At 45.7% G+C, this 27,831-nt stretch overlaps 2 protein-coding genes across 9 annotated transcripts in view; both read left to right on the forward strand.

Annotated features, from left to right (window-relative positions):
• Window positions 1–9,070, forward strand: part of sun1b (Sad1 and UNC84 domain containing 1b) — a 42,409-nt gene extending 33,339 nt beyond the window's left edge. For all 8 annotated transcript variants that reach the window (XM_056288792.1, XM_056288785.1, XM_056288788.1 and 5 more), the window contains 13 exons: window positions 75–168; window positions 656–714; window positions 1,062–1,258; window positions 1,441–1,716; window positions 2,827–2,919; window positions 3,909–3,997; window positions 4,187–4,331; window positions 4,510–4,836; window positions 4,981–5,065; window positions 5,535–5,650; window positions 6,182–6,349; window positions 6,685–6,777; window positions 6,897–9,070. In XM_056288792.1, coding sequence (XP_056144767.1) covers window positions 75–168; window positions 656–714; window positions 1,062–1,258; window positions 1,441–1,716; window positions 2,827–2,919; window positions 3,909–3,997; window positions 4,187–4,331; window positions 4,510–4,836; window positions 4,981–5,065; window positions 5,535–5,650; window positions 6,182–6,349; window positions 6,685–6,777; window positions 6,897–7,013 — 1,859 coding nt within the window. In that variant the 3' untranslated portion in view covers window positions 7,014–9,070. The remainder of the gene's footprint in view (window positions 1–74; window positions 169–655; window positions 715–1,061; window positions 1,259–1,440; window positions 1,717–2,826; window positions 2,920–3,908; window positions 3,998–4,186; window positions 4,332–4,509; window positions 4,837–4,980; window positions 5,066–5,534; window positions 5,651–6,181; window positions 6,350–6,684; window positions 6,778–6,896) is intronic.
• A 3,622-nt stretch (window positions 9,071–12,692) lies between these two features.
• Window positions 12,693–26,861, forward strand: iqck (IQ motif containing K). Its single transcript, XM_056288455.1, has 9 exons — window positions 12,693–12,744; window positions 13,046–13,158; window positions 13,422–13,568; window positions 13,727–13,828; window positions 14,169–14,221; window positions 14,429–14,506; window positions 14,919–15,003; window positions 23,579–23,693; window positions 26,440–26,861. The coding sequence occupies exons 1-9, from the start codon at window positions 12,693–12,695 to the stop codon at window positions 26,715–26,717; spliced, it is 1,023 nt and encodes a 340-aa protein (XP_056144430.1). The 3' UTR covers window positions 26,718–26,861.
• The last annotated feature ends 970 nt before the right edge of the window (window positions 26,862–27,831 follow it).

The raw sequence follows: 27,831 nt of genomic DNA on the forward strand, positions 1-27,831 counted from the left end.
ATATTCTTCGATAGCATCGTCTGTTATATCAAATGTACAATTCTAATCTAAACATTTTTCTTTTTTCCATTCAGTGAAGGCCGGCAGGGGATTACTCTGGTTTCTTGCGATAGGATGGTACCAGCTGGTGTCTCTAGTATCTCTCCTCAATGTCTTTTTTCTGACACGGTAAGAACCCTGTAGTTTCTTGCTCTGTGACCGGGAACGTAACATGTTGCGGCCAGCGGAAGAGTGAATTTAATATTTCTACCAGCTAAAGCTATTTTCAAACTGCCTGAGTGCGCGAGCTTATGTTATTTACTCTTATTTGTTTTTAAAGCCATTTCACTTCTCGTGATTGCCTTCAAGGAGTGAGTGATAGGTCATCAGTTTTGTTCTTTACGGGTTTACTTAGCCCATTCGAGTGGTAAATGAAATTAGTCGTGCCGTGTTTAGTTAAAGCTAGACTTTCGGGATCGAGGATAACCGGTTATGACATGACTTATGCATATTGCATGTGGTCTGAATAACTCATTATTTTCAAAACGGGGTGGGATTTTTGGATCCAGTCAGTTTTCTTTTGAGTAATGATGATTTTGATCTTCATTGAAAACTGCCCCCGTTTTTTTGTGTTACATACACTTTTGTCCGATCAACATTTGACCCTGCCTTCCAGATGCCTGCCCAAACTGTGGAAGCTCCTGCTCCTCCTCCTGCCTCTCTTGCTACTCTTGGGTGAGTTTCTGAGAGCTCAAAGCGCTCAGGCCCCTTTCGCTGCATGTGTAACCCACTTCAAGCGCACATGCGCACACACACCTACACACAGATCAGCCAGTGAAAAGGCAGTGGACACACTGACCAGCATGCTAACCAGAGTATGTTGCAAATCCAGTACCAGATTCACGTCACTGTCTCTTGGTGCCAAGTACCAGAATCGTCGCTTATCTGTGGATCAGCCCGATTCTCATGCCACTGTTACATGTTTGTACAACAACACGCACGTACTTGTCCAAGTAAACTGGAATTGATGGTTACATCATTTTTGACATTAACCTCCAACAACTGTTTTTTTCTGTCCTCAGCTTTATGGCTTTGGGGTCCGTCCACTGCCGTGCTTCTTGCCTACCTCCCGGCTATAAACTTGACAGAGTGGCGCGCTGTGTCTCCCCTCCCCCTCTTGTCTAATCTAGTCCCGGCCTCTGCCCCTGTTCCTGCCTCAGTCCCCACACCAGCGACTATGCTGGATCACACCCCTACAACCCCTGTCTCGCCGGCACCGGTAAGTGCACAATGGGCCACATCATCTTTTGAGAAAGAGCCTTACTAGGGTGTGTGCATTTTGGGTATGTAGTGCACCCAAATACATGAAGAACCTTGCAGTTCCAGCATCTTTTGCTCATTTTTGGTTTTGGTTATTTACCCCCATTGTCCCTTCACTCACATTCCTCCCTCCCCCTGTAGCCGGTCCTCCCCCCCGTGGTTGTCTCCAGCTTAGACTTGGAGCGTCTCGAACGGGTGGAGCGCCAGTTGACCCTGCTGTGGGAGAAGGTCCAGGAAGGTGATCAGAGGCGGGAGTTGCATCACAAAGACACACTGGGCCTCTACAACAGCCTGAAAGAGCAGCTTCACACCCAGACAGACAGGGAGAGCCTGGGCATCTGGGTCTCCTCCCTGCTGGAGCAAAGGCTCAGCCTGCTGCGAGGGGAGCTGGAGCTGGAGAACACAGAAAGGGCAAAAGTATGGAGGGTTTGTTGTTCTGGTTTTGGTGTGTTCAGTGTGTTTTGAGTCACGCTTCTTGGGTTTTTTTTGTTTTTTTTTTTGTTTTTTGTGCTTTGGGTCAAAAGTGTGATGACACTCTTCGGGGGGGGGGGGGTTTGCAATTTCGCATTTTTCAGAGTTGGAAGCAATACAATCTCTGTCTCTCAAAAATCAGTGTTCTGACTCTATCCCTCCAAAGACTGATCTGTTGGAGTCCATAGTGGTTAGTTCCAGTGAGCGCTTGTGAAACATCAAACCTAAGGACTTCATTACCCAGACTGCGCCACGTCACACAGTTCGAGTCTCACTCACTCACTGTTACGCTACCGTTTGTTTTTACAGAACCCCCCTAATGAAATAGGCTATCATTTTTATTTCATATTGGTTTTTGTTTTATTTGATTCTTACTTTTATTTTAGGTTTGGATAAAACTCAATTCATTGCCACTTGCATAGCAAGCACAGAAAGCGTAAGATCAGACAGTGACCGTTTGGTCTGTACTTCTTATGCAGTGACCTGGGATTTCGGTTTTCTGCGCGAGACTCGTGCTCGTTGCATGAGTCGGCAGCCCTGGTTCGAATACCCGTTTTACCTCCGGCTTGGTCGGGTGTCCCTACAGACACAATTGGCCGTGTCTGCGGGTGGAAAGCCAGATGTGGGTATGTGTCCTGGTCGCTGCACTAGCGCCTCCTCTGGTCGGTGGGAGCGCCTGTTCAGGGGGGACTTTGGGGAATAGCGTGATCCTCCCATGCGCTACATCCCCCTGGCGAAATTCCTCACTGTCAGGTGAAAAGAAGTGGCTGGCGACTCCACATGTATCGGAGGAGGCATGAGGTAGTCTGCAGCCCTCCTCGGATCGGCAGAGGGGGTGGAGCAGTGACCGGGACGGCTCAGAAATGTGGGGTTATTGGTCGGATACAATTGTGGAGAAAGAAGACTTAAGACTAGACTAAATCCAAAAACAGGTTTCCAAATTTACACCACTTTGGATGAGTTGAATTGATCTTTGAATGTATGACCTACGCCTCCATGCATTTCGCTTCACTGTTTTGTTTTTCTCCCTCTCTTTTCTCCTGTTGTCCTTGGCAGAGTGACGGGGAACACAGGCAGCAGCAGCAGAGTCAGGCAGCACGACTGGCTGAGGTGGAAAAGCTGCTCACCCTTCTGGTTGCCAAGACTGAGGTACATAAGTGCCGGCGTTTTACTTCTGGGGGAAAAAAATGGCCTTGAAAACACGATAAACCATTTCAGGGTTCATGGTGGTCAGATGGTTAGGGAGACGGTCCCCCCTCAGTCGGAGGCCACGTGTTCTTCAGTCATTAAGAGTCTTCCCTGCTGGAGTGCTCTTGCACAAGACATTAAATCCCTGCTTGCTCTTAAGAGATGAGATTCTGGTAATGCATACCGGTGCATAACAGTCCCCTGACAACCACAGTGTATATGAAAGACGTCCATTACACATCAGGTCACCCGGATTCTCAGCGTTGCTCAAACACAGGGTCATTTGACCAACGAAAGGAAGTTGACATCCATCAGTTTTGCGTCCTTTAACACTGGAACGGCCAAGGCGGTCATTATGACCGTTTTGGATTTTCAAAGTTTAATAACTGTGGGGGAAAAAAAAGATACAGACCTGCCACTCCCTGAATTCCCCTAAAATTGCATATATTTGCATTAAAATTAGTTTTAGATCTACTGCTACCACTTTTGGCTGCTCCCATTAGGGGTCGTCACAGCGGATCATCCGTCTCCATCTCTTCCTGTCTTCTGCATCTTCCTCTGTCACACTAGCCATCTGCATGTCTTCCCTCACCACCTCCATAAACCTCCTCTTTGGCCTTCCTCTTCTCTTCCCTGGCAGCTCCATATTCAGCATCCTTTTCCCAATATACCCAGCATCTCTCCTCCACACGTCCAAACCATCTCAATCTTGTCTCTCTTGCTTGAATATAGAGTTTAAAACCCGGCGGTCATTTTAGGTTGGAGGGAAATCCCGGTCGTTCTAGTGTTAATAACCTTACATCCTTCCTAACAAGCTGACATGTTTCCACTTGGGGGGGTAGTGTGGTTTGTTTTTATGATTGTGTTGCCCGGAAAAGATGATGAAGCCAACACGTGCATTGACTGTACTGTTATTAATACCAGTTTGATGCTTCATGTCAATCTTTCAGAAAGTGCAACAGAGGCAGCAGCAGTATGAGGAGAAAGAGGAGAAAGAGAAAGAGGCAGCTTCTCCATCACCAACTCCACCTCCTGTCAGGTACAAGGCTCAATAGATTGTTGCCTTTTCCATATGGAGAAGATCAGCTTAAAGAGAACGCCGATATCAGATATGAAGTGTGTCTGTGTGTTGATTTGTTGCTTGTGTTGGACTTTTGCATGTTCAGTGCGAATCGGTCGAAGTGAATGTTCTGAACGGTGTTGATGGATTTATTAATATTCTTCCCAGTGTGGGTGTGAAGCAGGAGGACCACGATGCTCTGCTGACAGAGGTGCACAGACTTGAGGCAGAGCTGACCAGGATCAGGCAGGACCTGCAGGGAGTTCTGGGATGTAAGGGCAAGTGTGAGCAGCTGGACACACTCCATGAGATGGTAAGTAACAAATACTGCCTCCTATGAAGGCAAACAATAAATTCAGTTTGGGATATAAAGGCATTTTAAAAGTAGAGATCACTTAACTCCTATTTGATTGCCTTTTGCTATAGATTTCAACATATTTCCTCCCACATTCCTGGTGATTGTAATCTCGCTTTATCGATGTGTTTCCCAGGTATCGGCCCAGGTGTCAGCCCAGGTATCCTCCCAGATGCGTAAGGAGTTGCAGGTTCTGTTTTTTGGGAGTGGTCAGACTGAAGAGGGCCAGGGAGAGGTGCCTGAGGCCCTGATCCACTGGCTCTCCCAGCGCTATGTGAGCGTGCCTGACCTGCAGGCCTTGCTGGCCTCCCTGGAGCTAAGCATCCTGAGGAATGTGTCCCTACAGCTGGAGCAGACCAGAGCCCAGACCCTGGTTGAAGCTGAGGCCCAGTCTAAGACCATCTCCCAGACGGTCACCAAGAGTGTCCAGCATACTGCCACTGTGGCGGGAATGACTGAAGAGGTATTGGGCAATAACTTTCAACTAAGTGTCATTTCAGTGATTTTTGGATTATCTAATCTGGGTGCATTGAAAAGGTGTTAGGTGGCTGTCTCCTCATAACATGTTTAATGTAATGTTTTGATTTATGTCGTCTGTGTTGCCCAGCAAGTGCAACTGATTGTCCAGAATGCACTGAAACTCTACTCTCAGGATCGAACAGGCCTGGTGGACTATGCCCTTGAGTCTGGAGGTGAGAAGAAAGACTCCTATTTGCACCTATTCATTTATGATCCTGACCCTTTAGGCAAATTAGAGGTTAGCGTTCTTATGATTAGAAAGGATAAGATGGCTAGCTGTTTCTTTGCCAGCAGTATTGGTCATATACACTAGCGCACAACTGTCATGATGCTATAAAGTGCAAAGGCATTAGCCAAGGGGTATTAAATCTTTAGAGGCCAAAGATCGAGTTCCATGGTCAAACTAGCCATTTATCAGTCTTATGACCCACATGAGGTATTCACTTAATAGACTAAACAGAAGAAACGGGTGTAAAGTTAAATTTTTTCATTAAGATTAGCAGATTTATTATTATGTTTATTTATTTATTTATTTATTTGTCATTTCTTACCTTTTGAACTTCAATGTGTTTTTGAACACTAGCATAAGAGGGGATTCAGATTTAATATGGCGTGATAACTGTCGCATTTGTGTGTTTTCAGGCGGCAGCATCCTGAGCACCCGCTGCTCAGAGACCTATGAAACCAAGACAGCCCTCATGAGTCTGTTCGGCCTTCCCCTGTGGTACTTCTCCCAGTCGCCACGCGTTGTCATTCAGGTGAGCTAGCTCTGTTGTCATACACAATCCTTGAATTCCTGTAAGGTGGACTATCGGGGAAGACGACAGGACTGTGCATTTTATTAATAGGAGTAAGAGGGATTGAATCATGATGGATCGATAGCCCCGGAGGTATGTCCTATTATTTTCTCATGTAGCAGACTCTTTTATCCAAAGTGATTTACAAGAATGTCTGCAATCAGCACGAGAGTCAGCGATTCACAAATGTATTTTTGTGTCAACAGGAACCTTTGAGAGTGCATGTCGTGCCAAGCACAGTTAGTATAAACATAGATAGATCACCAGTGTGTACCAGTGATGGTAGTAGAAAGGAAAAAAAGAAAATTCAGATTACAACCCGTGCAGATAATATCACAAACAAATAAATATAGGGCATAAAAAAAAACTTGTTGGCTACTGTTGCCATTGTTTTGGTTGGTCACATGATACTGTTGACATTTTAGTTACAAAATCTTGACCACCCTGTTGAAATTTGTGTTAACATTTCCACCCCACACTCTGTCCTGCCAGCCTGATGTGTACCCAGGTAACTGCTGGGCATTCAAAGGCTCTCAGGGCTACCTGGTGATTCGGTTGTCCCTAAGGATCCTGCCCACAGCCTTTTGTCTGGAGCATATTTCCAAGGCCCTGTCCCCAACAGGGAACATCACCAGTGCCCCACGCAACTTCACTGTCTTTGTAAGAAACTTGTTACAATAAAGCTATATACTTTGTAAGAAACTTGTTACAATAAAGCTATATACTTTGTAAGAAACTTGTTACAATAAAGCTATATACTTTGTAAGAAACTTGTTACAATAAAGCTATATACTTTGTAAGAAACTTGTTACAATAAAGCTATATACTTTGTAAGAAACTTGTTACAATAAAGCTATATACTTTGTAAGAAACTTGTTACAATAAAGCTATATACTTTGTAAGCTCATGCCAGCATCAGTGAGTGGTATCTGGTGGCCTCCAGTAGTGACATACAATTAGAGAAAAAACAATTTGTTCTTTTTGGGTTTATACAGGGTCTTGATGATGAGTACCAAGAGGAAGGCAAGCTGTTGGGACATTACACATACCAGGAGGATGGGGACTCACTGCAGACTTTCCCCGTCATGGTACCTAAAACCATTACCAACACACACCTCCTTTATGATGAAAACACTGACCAGACTCAATAAATGAAAATCAGTCAGACCCCTTACACCAGCTGAATAATTCCCCTCCTTCTTTTCAGGAGCAGAATGACAAGGCCTTTCAGATCATTGAAGTGCGGGTGTTGACTAACTGGGGCCATCCAGAGTACACCTGCCTGTACCGTTTCAGGGTCCATGGTGAACCACGTCCCCAATGAACCCACCACTTAAAAGAACCATGCACCCTCATAGAGTACATATCATCCTATCTGTAAATAGCTGTGGATAAATTGAGAGGAATTGGAAAAAGAAGTGGACATTTTTATACACAAGACTTTATGGGGGGGGGGGGGGGGACAATTTGTGTGTTTTCAACGGAATGTGCCCAGAGAGAATCAAGAAAAGTTGCTTTGTATGCAGTACTGAAAAGGATCATGGAAAAGACTTTTTTTTTTCAGGGATCATGAAAGCGTGTTAGGATGTTGGAAGAAGCGAAATGTCCCAATCCCTCTTCTGAAACTGCCTCTTGCACTGAATCCGTTCTCCAGGCCCCAGGGGACATGGCAGATTTTTTTTTGTGATTTTTTTGATATACTTTTATTAATCCCCGTGAGGAAATTCTCCGCGTTTAACCCATCCTAGCTGTGTAGCTAGGAGCAGTGGGCAGCCGCCGAGCAGCACCCGGGGAAAAGAGAAACCCTTCCCTGCTTTCAGCACCCGCTGCTTCTACAAGAGCTCAGAATATTGGAGTGGGGGACCTCAAACTTGGCTCTTTCATTTGCCCCCATCTCTGTGCCCTTATTCTCACCTGGTTTTGTGTTTTCGATTGTGAGTGTTACAACGTAGACTCTCTGTATGGGTCTACGGTGGATTTTTCCAGGATTAAAGCCACAATAACTTGCCTCTGCCGCTGCTGTCCAATAATGTCTCTCCGTTCATTGCCCGACCTCTATAGCAATTTCACTGCTGCCGTTGCTAAAGGCAGTATGCTAGATGACATCACACTCACAGTGGGCGTATGATGGACAATTAAAAAATGCTAATGTTGTTACCTAAACTCTAGGCAGTTCCTACGGCACGGCCTGGCATCACGCATCCATACAGCCGACTCTTAGGCTCTCACGTCTGGAAGTTCCCATGCAGCATACGGATAGGCTTTGAATGTGTTCCCCAGAGAAGGCTTGGTTCAAGTTATCCTTGATCTGCCTGCACCGCTACACTAGAAGTCACCACCCCAAGCTACATGAAGATAGAATATTAAGAGTCTGGTAGTGTGTGAATTTAACTACCTGGGCAAAGTGTAAAAAAAAAAAAGTGTAGACAAAGTGGCCTGTCCAGGGGTGTCTCCCACCTGCTGCCCAATGACTGCTGGGATAGGCTCCAGCATCCCCACGACCCGAATTCAGAAAAGCGGCTTGGATAATGGCGGGGTGAACAAAGTGTGTGCATGGAGATGGACAAACTCTAAAAGTGAATCGTAGCATGAAGCTCGTGTACCTTACTCGGGCTTTTACTCGCATCATGGTTTCACAGTAACATTGGAGGGTGATCTCTGAAGGTTGTTTCTTGAACATGGACGTCATAATACTATTCTACCTTGGGAAACAAAGGTAACCATAACCACCCCTACAAGCAGAATGAGGGTGATGCCGAGCAGCTGACAAAAACCCCCAGCTGCCTCCAGCGCAGTTCTAAACGTCCCCCTCATCAGGGCTCCCTCTAATCACATACCCTGAAGGAATGTATTCTGTAAATTTCATTTTTTATAGTCCTTTTTATTATACCTGCTTTTATCAGTGTTGCTTTGCAAAAGCATTTTTGTTGTAATATTGCTATCATGGTTATGATTTGTACTGTTGCTCATTGTACTGTTTTCCTTTGGATGGTTGGGTATGTCACAGGATGCACTGTTGAAATTTTGTTTAGGAATTGTTTGTTGCACAAGTCTAAACAATTTATGGTTAAAAAGACAATAAAACGAAGGTGTATAGTTACCGGTTCTATTTTCACAGATGAGGAGGTGAGAAATGTTGTGTAAAAAATATTTGTTCATGATCCTATTTATTACCAAGTCAATAAAGGACTTCAAGATAGGACTTAGTGCAATGTATATTTTGTCATATGCTATTCAGTGCATTTTGGATCCATCTTGGGACAGTGAGAAATTTTCCTTTTTGTTTTGTTATTAGACGAATTGTTTATATTTTTTGTTCCGCTGTCATATGATAGCCTAACAGCTTTGGAAATGTTCCAATAAAGACTTAAATTTTGTGAATTTGTAGTGATTGTTTTTACATATGTGTAGACGTAGAAACACTGCTCTCTCTCTTTAGTAGTGAGGCTTTATTAATGGGGCAGACGTGTTGAAGGGCAGCCGGTGATGCATAAAGATTAATGAACTCCGTTGGTCATCATAAGCTGAAGTTGTTTTATGATTTATGTTGATCAACTTTCAAGATTGAAGCAGTTTGACTCGGTAAATGTGTGATTTTTATGACGCTGACTGCAAATGCATATCATGCTTTCTGCCTGGTTCCAGTCCGTCGGTCACTTGGAATTTGGCCTTCAACTGCATAAACCATAAAAGAAAGCGGACTGGTTCAGCTCGTTGCTCCCCTCTGCTGTCCAATATTGGAACTGCGGCATAAACAACTGTCGACGTATGCTCAATGATCCAGGTAAGAAAATCAAAGAAGGCTGAATCGGTTCATCTGGATACAGCGTTTATTGACGGATACGTTTCATCACTCAACTAGCTGACATCTTCAGTCCGAGATGTCAGTGGAGTGATGACGCAAAGACCTGTCACAGCTAATGGGTTGTTCCATTCTTGTCTAATAGGGGTGTTAGAAAGGAAGAGTGGACCAGAACGGTTACTATAGGGGGAATTCAGGTACTGTGGGACGCCTTTTTTGGTAGATGCTCCAGGAGACTTCAAAAAAAAACTTTACTTACTCTAGTGATGTTTCTCTCAATTGTTTTAGACATTATTAACCTTTTACGTTGAAAGTAAGTTGGAAGACGTAATAGTTTAGAAGCAGCATACTGTAACCGGTTATTTTGTTGCCCGGTGCGGGATTCGATACGAGTGTACCGCACCACAAGGCGACATCACTAACCGCTCGGCTAAAGGGTCAGACCCGTTAGCTAGGGGGCTAACGCAGGGGTCCCCAATAGGCGACCCGCGGGCCACGTCCGGCCCGTGACGGGTTGATTTATGGTCCGCGAGAATTTTTGGAGAAATGCCAGAAGGAATTTTTTTTTTTTATTTCCCTACCAAAAAAAAACCTTTTAATTTTTTTGGGAAATAAAAAATTCGGCACCCGGACTAAACTTTTGGCCACTGCTGTATGTGAAATAATTAATTTCTTAGTAAAAGTAAGACTAGTAATATATCGAAAAATAGATGAAAAATCTCTGTTTAAATTATAATACCTGCAACGTATCGACACCAAAACGAGCTAACGAACAACGTGCTGCTGGAGGTTGAGTGGCCCGTGGTTTTAAAAGTGGCCCTAAAAGTGGCCCGCTATGAAAAGTAATTGGGGACCCCTGGGCTAAAGTGTCTTATTAGTAGTTTACACTACCATGACCCCCTCTCATACTCAAGCGGTGTGTTCAGGTAATGTGTGACAGCTTGTTTAGTAAAGTGGGACACCCATTGTTTTTCATTAAAAAAAAAAAAACAGACATAGCTTTGTGATGGCAGATCCAGTTTAGCATTCAATTGCCATCACTGTAAACTCCTAATAAGACACGTTAGCCCCTAGCTAATGGATCTGACCCTTTAGCCGAGCGGTTAGTGACGTCGCCTTGTGATGCAGTACACTTCGTATCGAATCCCGCACCGGGCAACAAAATAACCGGTTACGTTACTGCCAAATAGGGGTTTCTTTTTTTGTAAACCGGTGCACTTGAGAGGTCCCTGAACCCGGCATCCCTTTAAATTCCAGTCCTTACCAGGACTGTATGTTCCATAAAAATAAATAAATAGGATCTTTATCTCCCCCTTCCTTAACTAGACAGACAGATAACCCCTCCAACACACTGCAGTCAGTGAATGATGGATCTATTGCACGCCACCGCTTCGTTTGGACAGTATGAGAATGGAGTAAAACTAAAATGAATAAAGAAAATAAAAGAAACAATGAGTATAATAAGCCTCATTAATATGCATTCCCGTCATGTGTTACTGTCTCATTAGCCTATCTGATATATAGCTACTAAATATAGCTAGCTGAAAGCCTTTAACAGTACAGGTTACATGGTGGGCACTGGGCAATGAATAGTGAAGGCCACTCACAAAAGCACGGCCTAACCTGGCCGTCAACACAAAATACAAACATTAACACAAGCATAGGCATCTTGTTAAAACTGGACTTACAGACGATGCTTCTATAAGTGATGGCAAAAGAAGACGGATGCAGATGTTTTGACTGCACAGTTCCACCATGTGCTTTCTACAAAGCAGTGCATGGAAAAAGAGAGAAATGGCCTCCTACAGGGTTACTATGAAAAGCGATGAGGCCTCCATATAAGGAATCTTTTTTTTAACTACTTACAGATATATTTACCGACGATTCAAAAGATCAAAAGGACCATGTAGGAACGGGAGTATGCATCCCACCATTTCAAATTCATTCAGGGAATAGAATTACAGATAAATTGTTGGTTTAAACAGCTGAGATGATGGCAGTGATTGTTGGTCTTCAGAGGGTGGAAGAAGTGAAGGCCAGACAGGGTGGTGTTGTGTACTGATTATGCAGCAGTACTTTTAAGTTTACAAATATATGAAATCAATCAGGGAAGATGTTTATGTTTGCCATTTTTCAATGTCTACGTAGAATCCAAAGATTGGGAATAGATGCAGAACTTTGTTGGATACCTGCTCATGTGGAAGTATAGGGCAATGAATTTGCACAGAGGATGGCTAAAAGATCACTAAGTATGAGGCATATAATGGACATACCATTTGGAAAAGGGGAAGGTAAAGCACTAATAAAAAAGACAATATCCCTACTTTGGCAGAAAACGTGGGATGAGGACAGTACGGGCAGAACATACTACAGAACACAAAAGACCGCATGTTAAAGGGAGAAGTAGAAGAGAGGATGTAGTTTTATCCAGATTAAGGTTTGATCACACTGGTTATAATAAGACTCTGTTTCTATTGGGATAAGCAAATTCACAGGTATGTGCACACTGACTGAAAATAGGGAATACGTAATAATGCACTGTGACAAATGTAATGAAGAAAGGGTAAGGTTACAACAAAGGGTGAGAGAGGCCGGACAGGGATGGGATTTGGAAGGGATATTAGGAACAACTGAAGATAAGGTGTGGGAAACACAGAGGGGTAATAGATTTCTTAATAAATACCGGATTTTTTAATAGAATTTTTTTTTAGATTAACATACTCCGATACGGTAGGTGGCGGTGTGCACCGAAAAGTTGGTATTGCAAAAATCCACGAAGAAGAATTTCATCGGCTTTTTTTTATTAATTTTACTGAAAAAGATTCATTTACAAAACATCAAGGCATACCAACCATCTCTCAACAGACAAGGCACTAGGTAAGAAAGGGAACTTAAACTGCATTATACGAAATATATAACATTAATAAAATAATAAACAAACGAATAGATAAACAAATGCATAATAATAAGTCTGCACTTTTTCATAGCTGCTCTAGGGGGGTCCTCAAATATTTGCAGTTCTTCATAAGCTCCGAGGAGAGACTTTGCATGTTCGTTTGTTTTTTAAATTATTATTTTTATTATTCTCAAAGCCCTGAGAACGACAGGGCCCGCCTCTGACGCGATATCCTGTTCCCCAAGGGCCAGTTGTGCCAAGTTCTTCCTTAGCAACCGATGCGTCCTTGACAACCGCAGCGGGAAATGGCAAAGGTTATCCATGATAAGAAGTCTTTGCGGCCGCAAGTGCGCGAAGGTAAGATTAAGATATCGAATGAACAGAAACCGTAACGTGCATCCGGCGTTAGACGTCTCGATTCAAACCGTTTTTCTTTCTTTTTTATTTTACGTTATTGTAACCTATTTTTCCGGACTTAGCATGTTAGTGATTTGAAGTTCCTGTTATAAGCTGTTGCCACAGTACAGCACTTCCGCTCGCTCGTCAGCCTTCAAAATAAGAGCTCAAGGCATATACTGTGGCAACAGCTTATAACAGGAACTTCAAATCACTAACAGGGTAAATCCAGAAAAATAGGTTACACTGTTTCACTTTTAAGAGTATGACGCGGAGCCGCCCAGTAATCCCAACCCCGTATGGACGGGCAGCGTGGTTTCTCAGTACGGCGCCGGCAAGCGTTCTCCAGGCTTCTGTGGACTCACTGACGCTAAGGTAGACTTCCAACAAACTGCTTTTGTTATTATTATTAGTTTTTTAAGATACATTTCAGTGGGGAATATAGTGTAACGTGCATGGATGAGTAGACACGCTGGCCGCCAGCTGGCGGGTCCGACCCTGTAGTCTAGCGGTCAGCGATGCCTCCTGCGGTGCGGGCGCTACGGGTTCGCGTCCCGGCCGCGGCACTTCCTGTGGTTGCGTTGTCCCCCGAATTCGCTACAATAACTTGGGCATTTCTTGATGGTTGGTCCCTTCAGGTTTTTGTGCGTGGTGACCCCTTGAAGAGTTTCCACCCTCTACTCGGCCGCCCTGCTCTTGCTGGGTACCCTGTCTCGGAGCAAGCTCGGCCACGGAGTCAGAAGGCCCGTCGCCGCCTGAGGATGCAACGTGTGGCCCTCGACCCCGTTAGTTTTACATGAACTTGCCCTGCGGGATTGTTTTCCGTAAATGCTGACACAGATTTGTTATCCTGAGCTCTCTCTTTGTGTGTGTGTGTGTGTGTGTGTGTGTGTGTGTGCGTGCGTGTGCGTGCGTGCGTGCGTGCGTGCGTGTGCATTTTGAGACAGGCCCTGTCACCAAGTTCTTGGAGAAGAATCTGTTTCCAGTTTTGCTGCCAGGACTAGAAGCCATGCTGAGAGAGGTCCAGAGACAGCTGCGTCTCCCGGTCTGAATTTCCTATCACACACATATTACCGATCCAAAAAAAAAGAAAAAGATATCACATTTCAGGCCTGCTATTCTGCCATAAATCCACCCATGCACAAATTCTACAATGCCAACATTTTGTCACCTTAAATGTTTTTTGTATGGCTTGCTGCACTTTAAAAATTTGCCTAGCTGAAACATATTGATGGATAAATTTGTGCCACATAACACTGTAATCTACAAGAACGTATGTAGTAGTATGTGCCTTACGACACATACAGTAAACCTTGTAGTTCGGCAACATGCAATATGTACGTTGACACATGGTTGTTGTTTTTTTTGTTTGTTTTTTTTTTTAGAGGGGAAGAACAGCTTTTAACCCGTGTGACTTCTTAACAGAATGGCTGTACAAGTGAGACACTCCAGTGCTCTTATTTTACCTAATAATCTTCACTTCACCTCAGCAGATGGGTACCTTCAAAGTTCACTGGAATTTTCAAGTGCTCTTTGCAAAAAGAAAAAAGTGTGAATTGTGAGTTATGCAAGAAGTCGGAGAGATGTACGGTGAAGGAAACAGAGTGGAAAGCTACTGGCTATTTTTGTTTTTGTCATCCCACAGCTGTAACCCCCGCAGGAGAGGACAGAGTCCTGTGAAATTCCAAGACATCCCCTTTGTCAAGGACTGGCTCAGTATACAGTGAGTGAGACACAAGACACACACACACACACACACAAATTACCATGTTAGGAAAACATCTCTGCCCCTCTAAATTATTTTCTAAAGAGATCCGTTACAATTAGTTGTATTATTGTGTGTATTTTCTGTATATTGCTGCAATTATGCATTTGGTTGGAAGGGAAGTTCAGGGAACTTAGCCAGCACATGAATCAAACTGCAAAGTTTTATTTTAAGGAAAAAGAGGAAGACAATGGGGGGGTGGTAAAAAAAGAGCTGGCTCTAAGAAGTCTCACAGACCCATGCACACACACACACACAGTCTGTGATCCTCAGATTAGCCCCGCAGTATGCAGCTGTGGTTTCTGTTCTTATGAAGTAAGGATGACTTCTCCTCCTCTCCTGTCCCCTGTGTCTCCTGATCCTCCCCCAGTCCCAGGCCTCCTGTCCCGCTGTCTCTGTTACTGACAGATGATCAGGCTGCTCTCCTCATCCAGGCTTCCTGGAGGGGATACAAGGTAGGTTGAGGTTAGAGGCAAGATGGTGAGCTTTCTAATCCCTCATACTAAGGCAAGGGTGTAGATTTAGGCTGAGGTTTTTGAAGTAAGTGAACTTAAATTGCTCCTACGCCGTTCTGGAGAGCCTGGAAGAGAACTGAAATGTAATTTGATTATTTTAAGGCCTTGAAAATCTTGAAAAGAAACGGTTTGATAGGAAGAAAAAAATATGAAGCTTACGCTCTACATTTTATTTAGCCGCACTCCTGTTGTTAGGCTGTAATTTCACTTATATTGTTTTTGTGTTGTAAATGACCATTTACAACTTTGGGGTGGTATGGCTGGTTTACAGTTCCATTATTTGAATACATAGCACTATTTCATAAACTTTTGCGTGACACAAAGTGCTTCAGAGATACATTAAGAGACATCTCATTGCTGATCAGTAATAGAGGTAGAATTGGCCTTTCAAAACTAATGAAATTACCATAACTTCAGAAAGTATTCAGACCCCTTTACTTTTTGCACACTTTATTGTGTTGTAGATTTAATTTTAAATGGATAAAATTGCCATTTTTTGCCCATCAATCTGCACTCAATAGCCCAAAATGACAAAGTGAAAAGTGCTTTTAGAAATTTTTGCAAATTCATTAAAAATGAAAAAGCGAAATCTCTCATTTATATAAGTATTCAGACCCTTAATTCAGCACTTTGTAGAAGCCCCTTTGGCAGCAGTTCCAGTTTTGAGTCTTCTCGGGTAAGTCTTTACAAGCTTTGCACACCTGGATTTGGGCAGTTTATCCCATTCTTCCTGGCAGATCCTCTCACGCTCTGTCAGATTGGATGGGAAGTATCTGTGAACTGCTAGCTTCGTTTCTCTCCTCAGATGTTGTATGTGGGTTAAGTCAGGGCAGCTCGAGGACAGTCAGAGACTCGTCCCGAAGCCACTCCAGCATTGTCTTGGCTGTATGCTTCGGGTCATTGTTGTGCTGAAAGGTTAACCGACGTTGGGCTCTCTGACAGACTATCCCAAAGGGCTGGGCCACAAACGGTATAGGATGCCCAGCCAAGTGCCTGTGTCAGGTATCCACTGTCGGTGCAGACGGTGTGCTACTGCCAGAGGATCCGAGGGCCCTGTTCGGCCACGCCTGAACACATATCAGATAAATACAGAGCCGCTAGGCTGTGGAGAGTCTTAAAACCGAAGAAGGATTTTAAAATCAGTTCGAGGACAAAAAAAAGGCCGCCAGTGTCATGTTTTTAAAACGGATTTAGGGATTTAGTGCTATCGACGAGCACCTCTGCCTTGTCTTGATTCCACTGTAAAAAAAAAAAAAGTGACATCCATGCCTGATGTCCGTTCGTAAGCTAGTCTAATGGCCTTATGTCACCAGGTGACATGGAGGTGTAAAGCTGTGCATCATAGAACCTTGTTGAACAAATGCGAAAAGGTTCAAATCCACTGAGGAAACTACAAGCCAGAAAAGGCATAGAAGTATGAAGTGCCAAATAGTCGACGACGCTTTAATCGACCTCGCGCAAAGATGGTGCATGTGTGTGGTCGACTGTGTGAGCCTGCGTGGCTGCATGTGATTGGGTCTGTGACGTGCCGTCCTGCATGAGCAGTGGCCAACAGTCGTGTCATCCCTGCAACGGCCTCATTGTATAATCCTATTCTGTTGGGGAGCGCCGCTCACACACACACACACACAGACACACACACACAGACACACACACACACACACACTGTATTTTCCCTCAGCAGCTCGATTATGTCATCGTTGATGCCGGCCTTAATTCTGTCCTACGCTCTGAGGCGCGATATGAATAGACATAGACACCACCAGAGGAAACAGCTGCCATTTCCCCAGACAAACACACACAAACACACACATGCACACAAAAACATGTACACACACACACACAACCATATGAATTCAGCCAGATTTATGTCTTTACAGTATAAGACACGGTAATGATCGAAGGTAATATTTTGAACTTTCTATTCTCTGTTTTAGATCCTGTGTAAAACAACATTGTGGTGTCATGTTGACTTGACTTGACTTGAAGTGATCTAATTGTTTTTTACAAGTACACGTGTGTGCACATGTTGTTGAATGTCTGAGGATGTGCATGAAATTACACATTCTTGAGCGTGTGTGTGTGTGTGTGTGTGTGTGTGTGTGTGTGTGTGTGTGTGTGTGTGAGACAGACAGACAGAAGCTAGAACACCCGTGGGGGGGGGGGGCACGCAACCCCAGAATTAATTTCTCTTTCAAACACTCGGTGGCAGTAGTGTGCCAATTGTTTGCCATTCCCCGTGTTTATAACGTCCTAACAGAGGTTCCAGAGGGCCCCTGATAGCACTGCATTCACAAACCTCTAGGGATTTGAGGACAGACTGACAGACAGGCAGGCAGACAGGCAGGCAGGCAGGCAGGCAGACAGACAGGCAGACAGACAGGCAGGCAGGCAGACAGAAAAATGGCAGGGAGAATATAGCTGTTAAAGCCCAGGCTATCGGCTATCTTTGCGCTAATTTTGGATGAATGGAGGGAAGAAGTGAGTGGGAGTGAGAGAGAAAAGGGCGAATGCATGAGAGAGAGAGAGAGAGAGAGAGAGAGAGAGAGAGAGAGAGAGAGAGAGAGAGAGAGAGAGAGAGAGAGAGAGAGAGAGAGAGAGAGAGAGAGAGAGAGAGCAAGCGCTTTGACTGAGGCAAGATGGAGAAACCCACTAAAAATACGGCGTTTACTGTAGAAGGCAAGGATTGGGAGAGAGAGCGTCTCGGGGGCCAGGGCCTTGGTGAGGCTGTAACGTCATTTGGAGTCCGGTAATAAGTTTAGGGTCCAAGGCTGAGGGGGGGGGGTGTCGCGTAAGGACACAGATTAGGACTTGTGCAGGGTACATAAGGGAGTAGTGTTTTAGGCAGGGTAACTAAGGCATGCTCTGAGAAGCATCGGACTGTGCAGAGGCTGCTGCTGCTGTTGCGGCTTTAGGAACGCAGCAGTGAGAGCCCTGTGGCTAGCAGAGCAGAGACGAGGACAGCAGCACGAGCACAGCCAACTGTGAACTATTGAGCTGTGGGAGCACTGATGCTCTGCAAAGCTTCATGCCCCACAGGAGTCTGAGTGTGTGTGTGTGTGTGTGTGTGTGTGTGTGTGTGTGTGTGTGTGTGTGTGTGTGTGTGTGTGTGTGTGTGTGTGTGCACGTTTCAGCATCTTGTGAAGCAAATTCTGAGGACCCATAACCTTTTCCTCCTTTCTCCCTCCTCACCAAATGAGGCAGAGAGAGATCCTCTTGCTTCTTATCAATCAAACTGAGTCCTTCCCCCATCGGTCTCCCCATGTTTTCTGCTCCTGTCCCCCTACCCCTGCAGCCATCCCTCTATTTCACACTCTGCCGTTATATAACCTGCCTGACGCAGTGCTTACTGCAGAGGCTGTGTTTGCTTATGTGGGTAAGTGTGTGCGAGTACAAAGACAGACACACAGACAGCATGCGAGGAAGAAGGGGGGGGGACATTTTTGTGCAGGCCAGAATTCTGTCCCTACATTCACTGAAATATGTGGGGGAGTAAAAAAAAAGAGCAGCATTGGAAGCGCACAACCAACAGCCCACACACGCATACTACTCACACAATCCCACGTATATGACCCAGACAATGTGGTTGTCTCTTGTTTCCCTCGCAGAGCACTATGAAGACTTGCTAGGTCTAAACATATTACATAATCTTCTTTACACATTGTGCCTTAGCCTAGCTCTAATCCACTCATCCACGGCTGCTACTGTAACACACTTGCACACACACACACAGACAATCATCGCTAGCACCTCTCAGATCTCCCACGTCTGGTTGAGCTGAGATAGAGCAGAGCGGTGGCTCTGTAATGAATATTTATATCCAATTATTGATTCCAGTTATTAGGCGGTGGTCATGGAGAAAGACCAATGGGATCTTAACAAATCCAATGTATCCCAGTTGGGGGGGAAAAAAATGGAAGATTGATCAGGATATATCAGCTTTGTCTTGGCTTTAACCCAGACCCATCTGGCCCAGGATAGCCTGGATATATAGGTATACTGTAAGTCTCATCTCAACTAGCACACCGAAGGCCCTCCCTGTCCAGCTCAGTCCAACCAACTCGGGCTGAATAAAATGCATAAATGGTTCTTCCTGGCTGTCCAGGGTCTATAACCAATTGTGATTCTAACCCCTCTTTTAGCAGAAGAGTGTTTTTGTCTCTTGAGGGGAGATTGCTTTATGGGTATACACAAACACAGTGACACAGAAACATAGTTTTCATGTTCACTTTTTGGCAAGTCACTTCATAAAAACGTGTCCGGCCAGTTGAAGCAACCCTGGTCCTAGCTAGCTGAGGAAATCCTGGTGGAGCCTCGCACATTGTCGGAAAATGGGGCATTGCACCGAGCGCTCCACTTGACATGAACTGACGTAGCTAGAGGAACGTATCGGACAGACAGACACACACACGGCTGTATTCCTCCCCGCAGGACAAGGTCTGTGATTACAGCTGAATGATCTGGGAGCTGCATGAATTGGTTCACATTAGGCCAGTACACCAGTGGCGTAACACTAGTGACCTCAAAGAGTTTCAAGGCAAGGCCCATGTAAAGTCAAGGCCAGGCAATGTGCATTGACATCAGTTATGATGACACAGCGCAGAAAGTTGGGCTCAATTCAGTGGCCAGGGACACCAGGGACAGTCCTCGCCTCTCTCTTCCTGCAGGGAGATAGGGATATGGGGCATCCTGGCTCTACTGAGACAGGGTGATTTTGGAGTGGTGAGCCTGTTTTTTGGTTGATTGGACCTACACAGATTCTTGTGGCATGTACACATAATCACATGGACTACTTCATGTCTATGGAGGACGGCGGCACGGACTCGCATTTGCAGCGGCCTCACCCAGTGCCGATTATGCGGTGCCTTTGTCCACATCTATGTCTGCGTCTATGTTTGTGTCATCATGTCAAGTTTTTATTTTGAGCGTCGATGTCGCTTGGCTAGGAGAGCTGGCGCGGGATCAGCTGAGAGAGCTTGGTCAGCCGCATCCTGTGGGCTCGAGGAGGAGGCGAGCGGGGCAGGCTAAGCTAACTGCTAGCCCACAGCCCTGCCTGAGAGGCAACACCACACCAGGGCGGTCTGGTGGCGGCCTCGCCCAGTGTCGACCGTGCAGCGTTTTTGTCTGTGTGTGCGTTTGTGTCGTCGTGTGGAGCGCGGGGGAGGCATGTCGGAGGTGTCTGGCTGGAGAGCTAGCATTGGCTCGGCTGAGGGGGCCTGGTCTGCTACCCGGAGCTGCGTCTGAGGAGCCGAGGGCGGTCTGACAGGACACGGAAGCTAACTGCGAGCCCATGCAGACCGGCAGTTCCAACAGTCATCCCAGCTGGCGTTCACTCTCTGGACGGTGGGGTTTGTGGGCGGCGTTGTACTGGGTGGACTGTGTTGTTGGCTGTTTTTGCTTCGTTCTCTCTGCTTTTGTACGTTTTTGGTGGTTTTTCGATAGGTTTTTTTTGTCTTTTGTGTTGCACTGCTATGGGCTGGGGGAAACAGAGTTTGGTTTCTTTTGTGTATACATACTGGTACATAAGATGAAATGACAAGGGGGGCATCCAGGTAATGTAGCAGTCTATTCCGTTGCCTACTAACATGGGGATCGCCGGTTCGAATCCCCGTGATGCCTCCGGCTTGGTCGGGCGTCCCAACAGAAACAACTGACCTTGTCTGTGGGTGGGAAGCAGGCTGTGGGTACGTGTCCTGGTCGCTGCACCCATAGCGTGACCCTCCCACATGCTCCGTCCCCCTGGTGAAACTCCTCACTGTCAGGTGAAAAGAAGCGGCTGGCGACTACACATGTATGGGAGGAGGCATGCGGTAGTCTGCAGCCCTCCCCGGATCGGCAGAGGGGGTGGAGCGGTGACCAGGACGGCTCGGAAGAGTGGGGTAATTGGCCGGATACAACTGGGGAGAAAAAGGAGGAAAAATCCAAAAAGAAAAAAAATGAAATGACAAATAAATTGTTCCTGGTTCCTGAGATTGTCACAGTATAGCACCCTACTCTCGCAGCACCCTCTACCTCCGCAGCTACAACACAAGTAGTTTAACGGGTGGATGGATGGATGGATTAATGTACGTGTATTTGTCTAGAAGGGTGCATGCAGGAATGCGGTGCATGGATTGATATATGAATGTATTTAGGGGTCACTGGTCTATCTGTTAGAAAATGAGAAGGAGGCTCAGCCCGTTAGACAGCTTGGTACAGAGAACCGAGGCTCTTAAGGCTCCCTATGTTGAGTGTAAAGTCTGCTTGTGTGTGTGTGTGTGTGTGTGTGTGTGTGTGTGTGTGTGTGTGTGTGTGTGTGTGTGTGTGTGTGTGTGTGTGTGTGTGTGTGTGTGTGTGTGTGTGTTCAAGTTGTCTGGTTGGGCTGCTTTTGGGCCTTTTCCCCGGTGCAAGAGAGGACGCCAGAAGAGATTAGCTGGGATAGGGTCTCTCTCTCTCTGCACCGCCACCGAGTGTGTGCGTGTTCGTGTATGTTTTGTGTGTGCTCAACTTTGCGTATGTGTTGGCCTCCACGTGCTCACCAGTGCGCGTGCGTGCTCAGTGTGTGCATCAGTGCTCCTCGTCAGTCTTGCTCCTCAATTTAATCATGTTTGAAAAGCCCCTGCACACATGCGCGCACACAGAGACGGCACGAGAAGACGGACTCACGTGTGCATAAACACACACACATGCGCACACAATACCACGTGCATGTTGACCTACACAATAAGCCCAAAGAATTTTGTCAAAAGCCTCACTAATGATGGGAAGCAGAAGGAAAAGACACACACCCTAAGTTGCTGCCGTGTTAACAGGATCACGTGCGTACACTGTCCCTCTCGCTCTGGCATGCATGCAGACACACACCCACACAAATACACACGATAACGCGCAAACACACATCGTCAAGTGCTCGACTGGATTTGCATTCGCAGTCAAAACAAAACCTCGCCTCCACTAGCCGGCTGCATAGATTCACACTCGACCCAGCAACCTGTTCAGGTGCCGCACCAACACACTCAAATTGTCGTCATCCTGGTGAAACCTGATGACTCCCAATGAGTCGACTCTACAGGGAGTAAGACGCCGCTGCACCTCTTATCATTTCACAACACATTTTCACATGGCCGCCGCTGGTGGCTGGCAAAATTCACACAAAGATGGCGAGACGGAGAATAAGACTGACCACACAGATGTACCCCCAATTCCACTCCCAACTCTCGACTCCCCCCCTCCCCAAAAAACCTCTGACCTTCCCCCTCATTTCCATGTCTATGGTATCGTCTGTCAACATGGGGGCGGTTGCCTCATTCCGACACCCAGTGCTGAATTAACTGTTGCCTCCTCCCCCAATACAACTGCCCCACAACAATATAACGCACTGCTAACAGCTAGCTGAGGCAGGCCCCTTCACCACAGAAGGAGGGAGTCATGGGGGGGAAAGCTAGGGTTGGGTAGAGGGGGAGTAGTGTGGGGGTGTGAGGTAGTGACTGACATGATGGTGTTGGGGGGCAGGACCGCAGAGGATGGTGTGTGTGTGTGTGTGTGTGTGTGTGTGTGTGTGTGTGTGTGTGTGTGTGTGTGTGTGTGTGTGTGTGTGTGTGTGTGTGTAGAAGGAGATAAGAACAAGAGGGCAGCCAGTGGTTGGGCGTACATGCAGGGGAGCGTGGAAAGATGAAGTTAGGTTAAATCAGTCTATGAGGGAGCTGGGCAAATTTTGTGTACTCTGCTGCCCAAGTGTGTATACACATTGTACACAAACAAGAAGTCATGCCGTTATACCTGCCACTCTTGGGATCATAGTTTATCGGGACCACATGTCCACTTTATACAGTATTGTTAGTTTAAAACTAACTGACCTGGTATAGACTGCATCGCAGCCTTCCATCCATTATCCGACCTGCTTATCCTGCTCTCAGGGTCGCAGGGGATGCTGGAGCCTATCCCAGCAGTCATTGGGCAGCAGGCGGGGAGGCACTCTGGACAGGCTGCCAGGCCATCACACACACACACACACACACACACACACACACACACACACACACACACACACACACACAACACACACACACACACACACACACACACACACACACACACACACACACACACACACACACACACACACACACACACACACACACAGGGGCAGTTTAGTATGGCCGATTCACCTGACCTACATGTCTTTGGACTGTTGGAGGAAACCGGAGCACCCGGAGGAAACCCACACAGACACGGGGAGAACATGCAAACTCCACACAGAGGACGACCCGGGACGACCCCCAAGGTTGGACTATCCCAGGGCTCAAACCCAGAACCTCCTGGCTGTGAGGCGACCACACTAACCACTGCGTCACTGTGCCGCCCGCCGTAGCCTAATTTAGTTTTATTGATAATGATTGATTATATACATTTATGCTTGTGTCTTTTAGGAACATGGACGTTCAGGCTGTGTACATGGGTGTCTGACTTTGCGTGTGTGTGTGTGTGTGTGTGTGTGTGTGTGTGTGTGTGTGTGTGTGTGTGTGAGTACCTCTAGGTCAGAGTGCGTCCAGATGTGCAAGAGCTGCGGCAGTGGCAAAGAGAGCTGAGAGAGGAGAACCATGGCATCGACAAAACTGTCCAGGAATTCTGGGCTCAACAAGCGAGCCAAGGTTAGAGCACGCACATGCACACACACACACACACACACACACACACACACACACACACACACACACACACACACACACACACACACACACACACACACACACACACACACACACACACACACACAAGCTGACTCCTATCACAATGTGCCAGGCCTCAGGCTTGCTGGTCAAGCAATACCATTGATCTTAAACCTTGTGCGACAGCTCACAACAACCTCTGATGGCATAGCAAGGAAGATCGCAGCACATATATACACGCGGACACACACAAAGACGTTCACAATAAATACATATCAAGTTGAACACATATTTTTATATACATATCAACACATCCATTTATGAACCCATATGTCACATAGCAGCACTCTGTAACCTGAGCGCTCATGCACCCACATGCATGCTAACACACTTACACACACAGGCACACAGCTGCAGCATTACTGTATTCATCCTTCCCAGCAGGGCTTTGAAGGGAAAGCAAGGAGATGAGAATGCTGAGAGTAGTGACAGCTAGAGAGAATGAGGGCAGGACAGAGAGAGAGAGGGGGGGGGATAGAGAGTAAAGAAGAGAAAGGAAATGTCTGCAGGGCTTAGAGTGTGTTTGTGTGCCATCCAGATAGAGCAAGGGAGGGGGGGCGTGGTACACATCTAAGAAAAATAGAAACCAGTACAGGGAGGATGGAGGAGGGAAAAATTGAAGTCATAAAATGGTATAAAATGGCTGCAGGCTTTTGTGTGTGCATGTATGTGTGCATGTGTGTGTGTGTGGGGGGGGGGTCATGTGGAAGATGGTTGAGAACAGCTGAGAATGTACCCCCATGTCCACTGTGGCTGGCTTGTAACTGACTGGGTTTACCACTGGAGGACAGTGACTAAGCTTTGTCCTTGAAAACACACACACACACACACACACACACACACACACACACACACACACACACACACACACACACACACACTCTGTTGAACAAAACTCTATACAAAAAGAGAACAAAATGAACCATGTGCTTTAAAAAGAGTGTTTACAACACTCAAGACACACAGCAACGTACAACGCAGTTTCCAAAGCTTTGCGTTATGGCACCTTTGTTTTTGTTGCAGATGCAAACACTGAACAACACCGGGCACACAGGCGCAGGTCGTTTCCACATTGACTCACACATTCCACAAAACAAAGGCTCTCAGTGGATTAGTGATGGTGCAGCGAACATTCTTACACCAGGGAGAGACAGTCCTGCCATGCTAACGGCTAACTGCTGCTACCGCTACTGATGCTGCTACAGTTTTACCGCTGCTAACCTCTCATTCTAGTATTCTAGCAGGGGGCCTGGAGAGACATAGTCCTCTACGTGTGTGTGTGTGTGTGTGTGTGTGTGTGTGTGTTTGTCATGAGGAAAGGAAGTAACAGAATTTGATATAAAAAAGATACAGGAGAAAATCAGGGAAGATTATATATATAATTATATATATATATGTGTGTGTGTGTGTGTGTGTGTGTATATATATATATATATATATATTTGGTAAAAGAAACACTCAACCTGGGAAAAGTGCTCAACTAATATATATACATAGTATATATATAAAATCCAGTGAGTCAAGTAAATACCATTGAGTGTTTCTTTCAACAAAGCTTTATATATATACACACACACACACACACACACACACACACACACACACACACACACACAACAATATAATGCAATATATTATATATATATACTACATATCATAAAATATTATATAATACAATATATATGTTGGTGTATATATATATGTTCAGAGAGAGAGAGAGCGAAAGAGAGAGAGTGAGAGAGAGTGGCTATGAGAAATAGTGCCAGTGAGGGAGAGACAGAGACCTTGCCGGGCGTGGGTGCTGAAGTTGCAGTTTGTTTCCTGGTTTGACCGTTGTTGTTGTTTTGGACGTAATGAAGCGAGCACTGCCCCGGCACAGAGGCGAGAGAGAGAGAGAAAGAGATGAATGACCCCTACTTAGGACAGTGAAAGAGAGAGAGAGAGAGGGACAGACAGCCAGAGATAGAGAGCGAGAGGAGGGCAGAGAGCAGGATAGAGAAATTACAGAGTGAAATTCAGAGAAGCATGAAGCCCCCCCCCACACCCCTGTATCCATGCTCTTGAAGCTGATCCACCAACAGCTGCACTGAGCTCATTTGACTGAGAGCACAACCATACGATACCCCATCCGCCATTACACATTTCACAGTCTGAAACTGAATCAGTCAAACGTGGATAAAAAAAACAATGAGGCAACTGGAAGATCCCCGCTGCCTCTCAGACTGACAGAACAGATACACGGCAATGCCTGCATGGTCAAAAGGTCATGGGCGCAATAGACAGGTGAAACTTTCAACAACTCATGAATCACCTGACTGTCCTCGACTCTCATTGGTCATTTTAGATGTCATCATCATCTGTCTCAGTTTTATGAGCACAGAGCAGCTTTAGCAGCTAGCCTAAACACACATCCCCCATTAGTTTGTTAATATAGCAAAACAGCCTTCACAGGCATCATTTACAACCCATCTGAGTTTGTTGCAGTTGTGTAACTGGTCCATTCAAACTTGCTTCACATCCATGATGGTGAACACCATTGTCTCGTACTGGAAGCTAACAAAAGGTCGTCACAATAGCCTTGCAGCTGCCACAGTGAGCAAGTGACAGTAAGTGGCTGAATCGGGGTTCGCTGACATTTGTTTGGAATGTTGTCTTTGTTTGTCTCCAGTGGGCTCGGCTGGCACAGATCTCCCCGAAAGCCCCCAGCCGGGCAACTCAAGCGTGTCCATCCAGGTAGCTTCCCCAACCCCACAAAGTATGGTGGTCCACACCCCAACGGCTCAAATGACCCCCGAGAGCAGTGAGATGCTGACTCCCAGTCTGCACAGTTTGGGGGAAACAGTCTCTCCATCATCAGTGACCGAGTACCTGACTGTACCGGAGTGTGGTGGCCTATCCCTGGCTGCAGTATCTCCATCCCTTCAAGGAAGTTACAACCTGAGTTAGGTCATGGGTAATATCAATTTAAACCATCATCGCTCCAAATTACAAGAATTTCATGGTTGTTACACTGGGTTAAATGCCAAACTGGCCAGTGTGATCAGTCAAACAAGCCATTAAAATGCCTGAAAACCAATTAGATATGGATGTAAATCCACAGCAGACATCCTGGTTTAACAACCATGGCTAATTAGGTGATTGCCTTTATTGCCTTATTTGATGAATCACTTTACAGGACATTGAGTCTCAATGTACAACAGAATGACATTTAGTTGGGAATGTGGTTATATATGGTATAACTCTGACTCGCATATGCATACGTGAACAGACATAAATTTGCTTCACAGCAACTTTGCTTGATAGTGCAAGTAGAGAATAAATGGTTTGTCTTTGATCTGCAACTTCCTGTTTCCATTACGATAGACAGCACTCTCCGCACTTCACGGGAGAGATCACAGCATTTCCATTCAAAACAGGAACTCTGGCCAGAGACAAACTGCAAATGTACCAAATAGCACGCTCCGTCCGGCTTACCAGGAAAGAGAATAACGCTCTTGCTGGAAAACGGGATAAAACAGGTGTTGAGAGAAAGGAGTAAGGTCACTGGTGTGTGTATGAAAACTGTCTGACAGAGAAGTAAATGGGATGTCTATTGTCATAAGAAAAAAAAAGTCATACAATTTGACAACTGTATTTCCCAGGCCTGGAAATGTTTTTGAAAACTGAATGTTAAAACATTTAGTTTACTTTTCAGCCAGTCGTGTTTGATATCAAATTCATCTTCTAGTATATCTCAGTTTTTGAAGGCTTATTAACACATGTACTTTGGAGCTAGGCCTTGTAGATATTGTTAAGTTCAGTAAGCCAGGTGGGAAATTTCAAATTAAGTATTCGAAGTTGGACACTGGTAAATGTTGTTATAGGCCGGGAGCCAGGACCAGCCCTCAGGATGTTTTCTGCTACCTTTTTTCCACTATTATTTCCTGTTAGCCTATACCTTGGGCCATCAGGAGTTGATAACGAGCACCCCCAACTTGACCCCGTTTGGCCACAGGGGGCCAAAAACCCCATTTTTGAGCCATGTTCCTGGCCAAATTATGTACATGCAAATATTAAGGTA

Source organism: Lampris incognitus, chromosome 10 (assembly GCF_029633865.1).
Source record: "Lampris incognitus isolate fLamInc1 chromosome 10, fLamInc1.hap2, whole genome shotgun sequence".
In the NCBI taxonomy this organism is placed as follows: Eukaryota; Metazoa; Chordata; class Actinopteri; order Lampriformes; family Lampridae; genus Lampris; species Lampris incognitus.

Bases quoted from the DNA above. Each gene is read 5' to 3' on its own strand.
- iqck (XM_056288455.1), top strand. From the start codon at position 12,693: ATGGCAAAGGTTATCCATGATAAGAAGTCTTTGCGGCCGCAAGTGCGC. The intron at 13,829-14,168 runs GTCTGAATTTCC...TTTTTTTTTTAG, and splicing joins AGAGACAGCTGCGTCTCCCG to AGGGGAAGAACAGCTTTTAA. The intron at 14,222-14,428 runs GTGAGACACTCC...GTCATCCCACAG, and splicing joins TTAACAGAATGGCTGTACAA to CTGTAACCCCCGCAGGAGAG.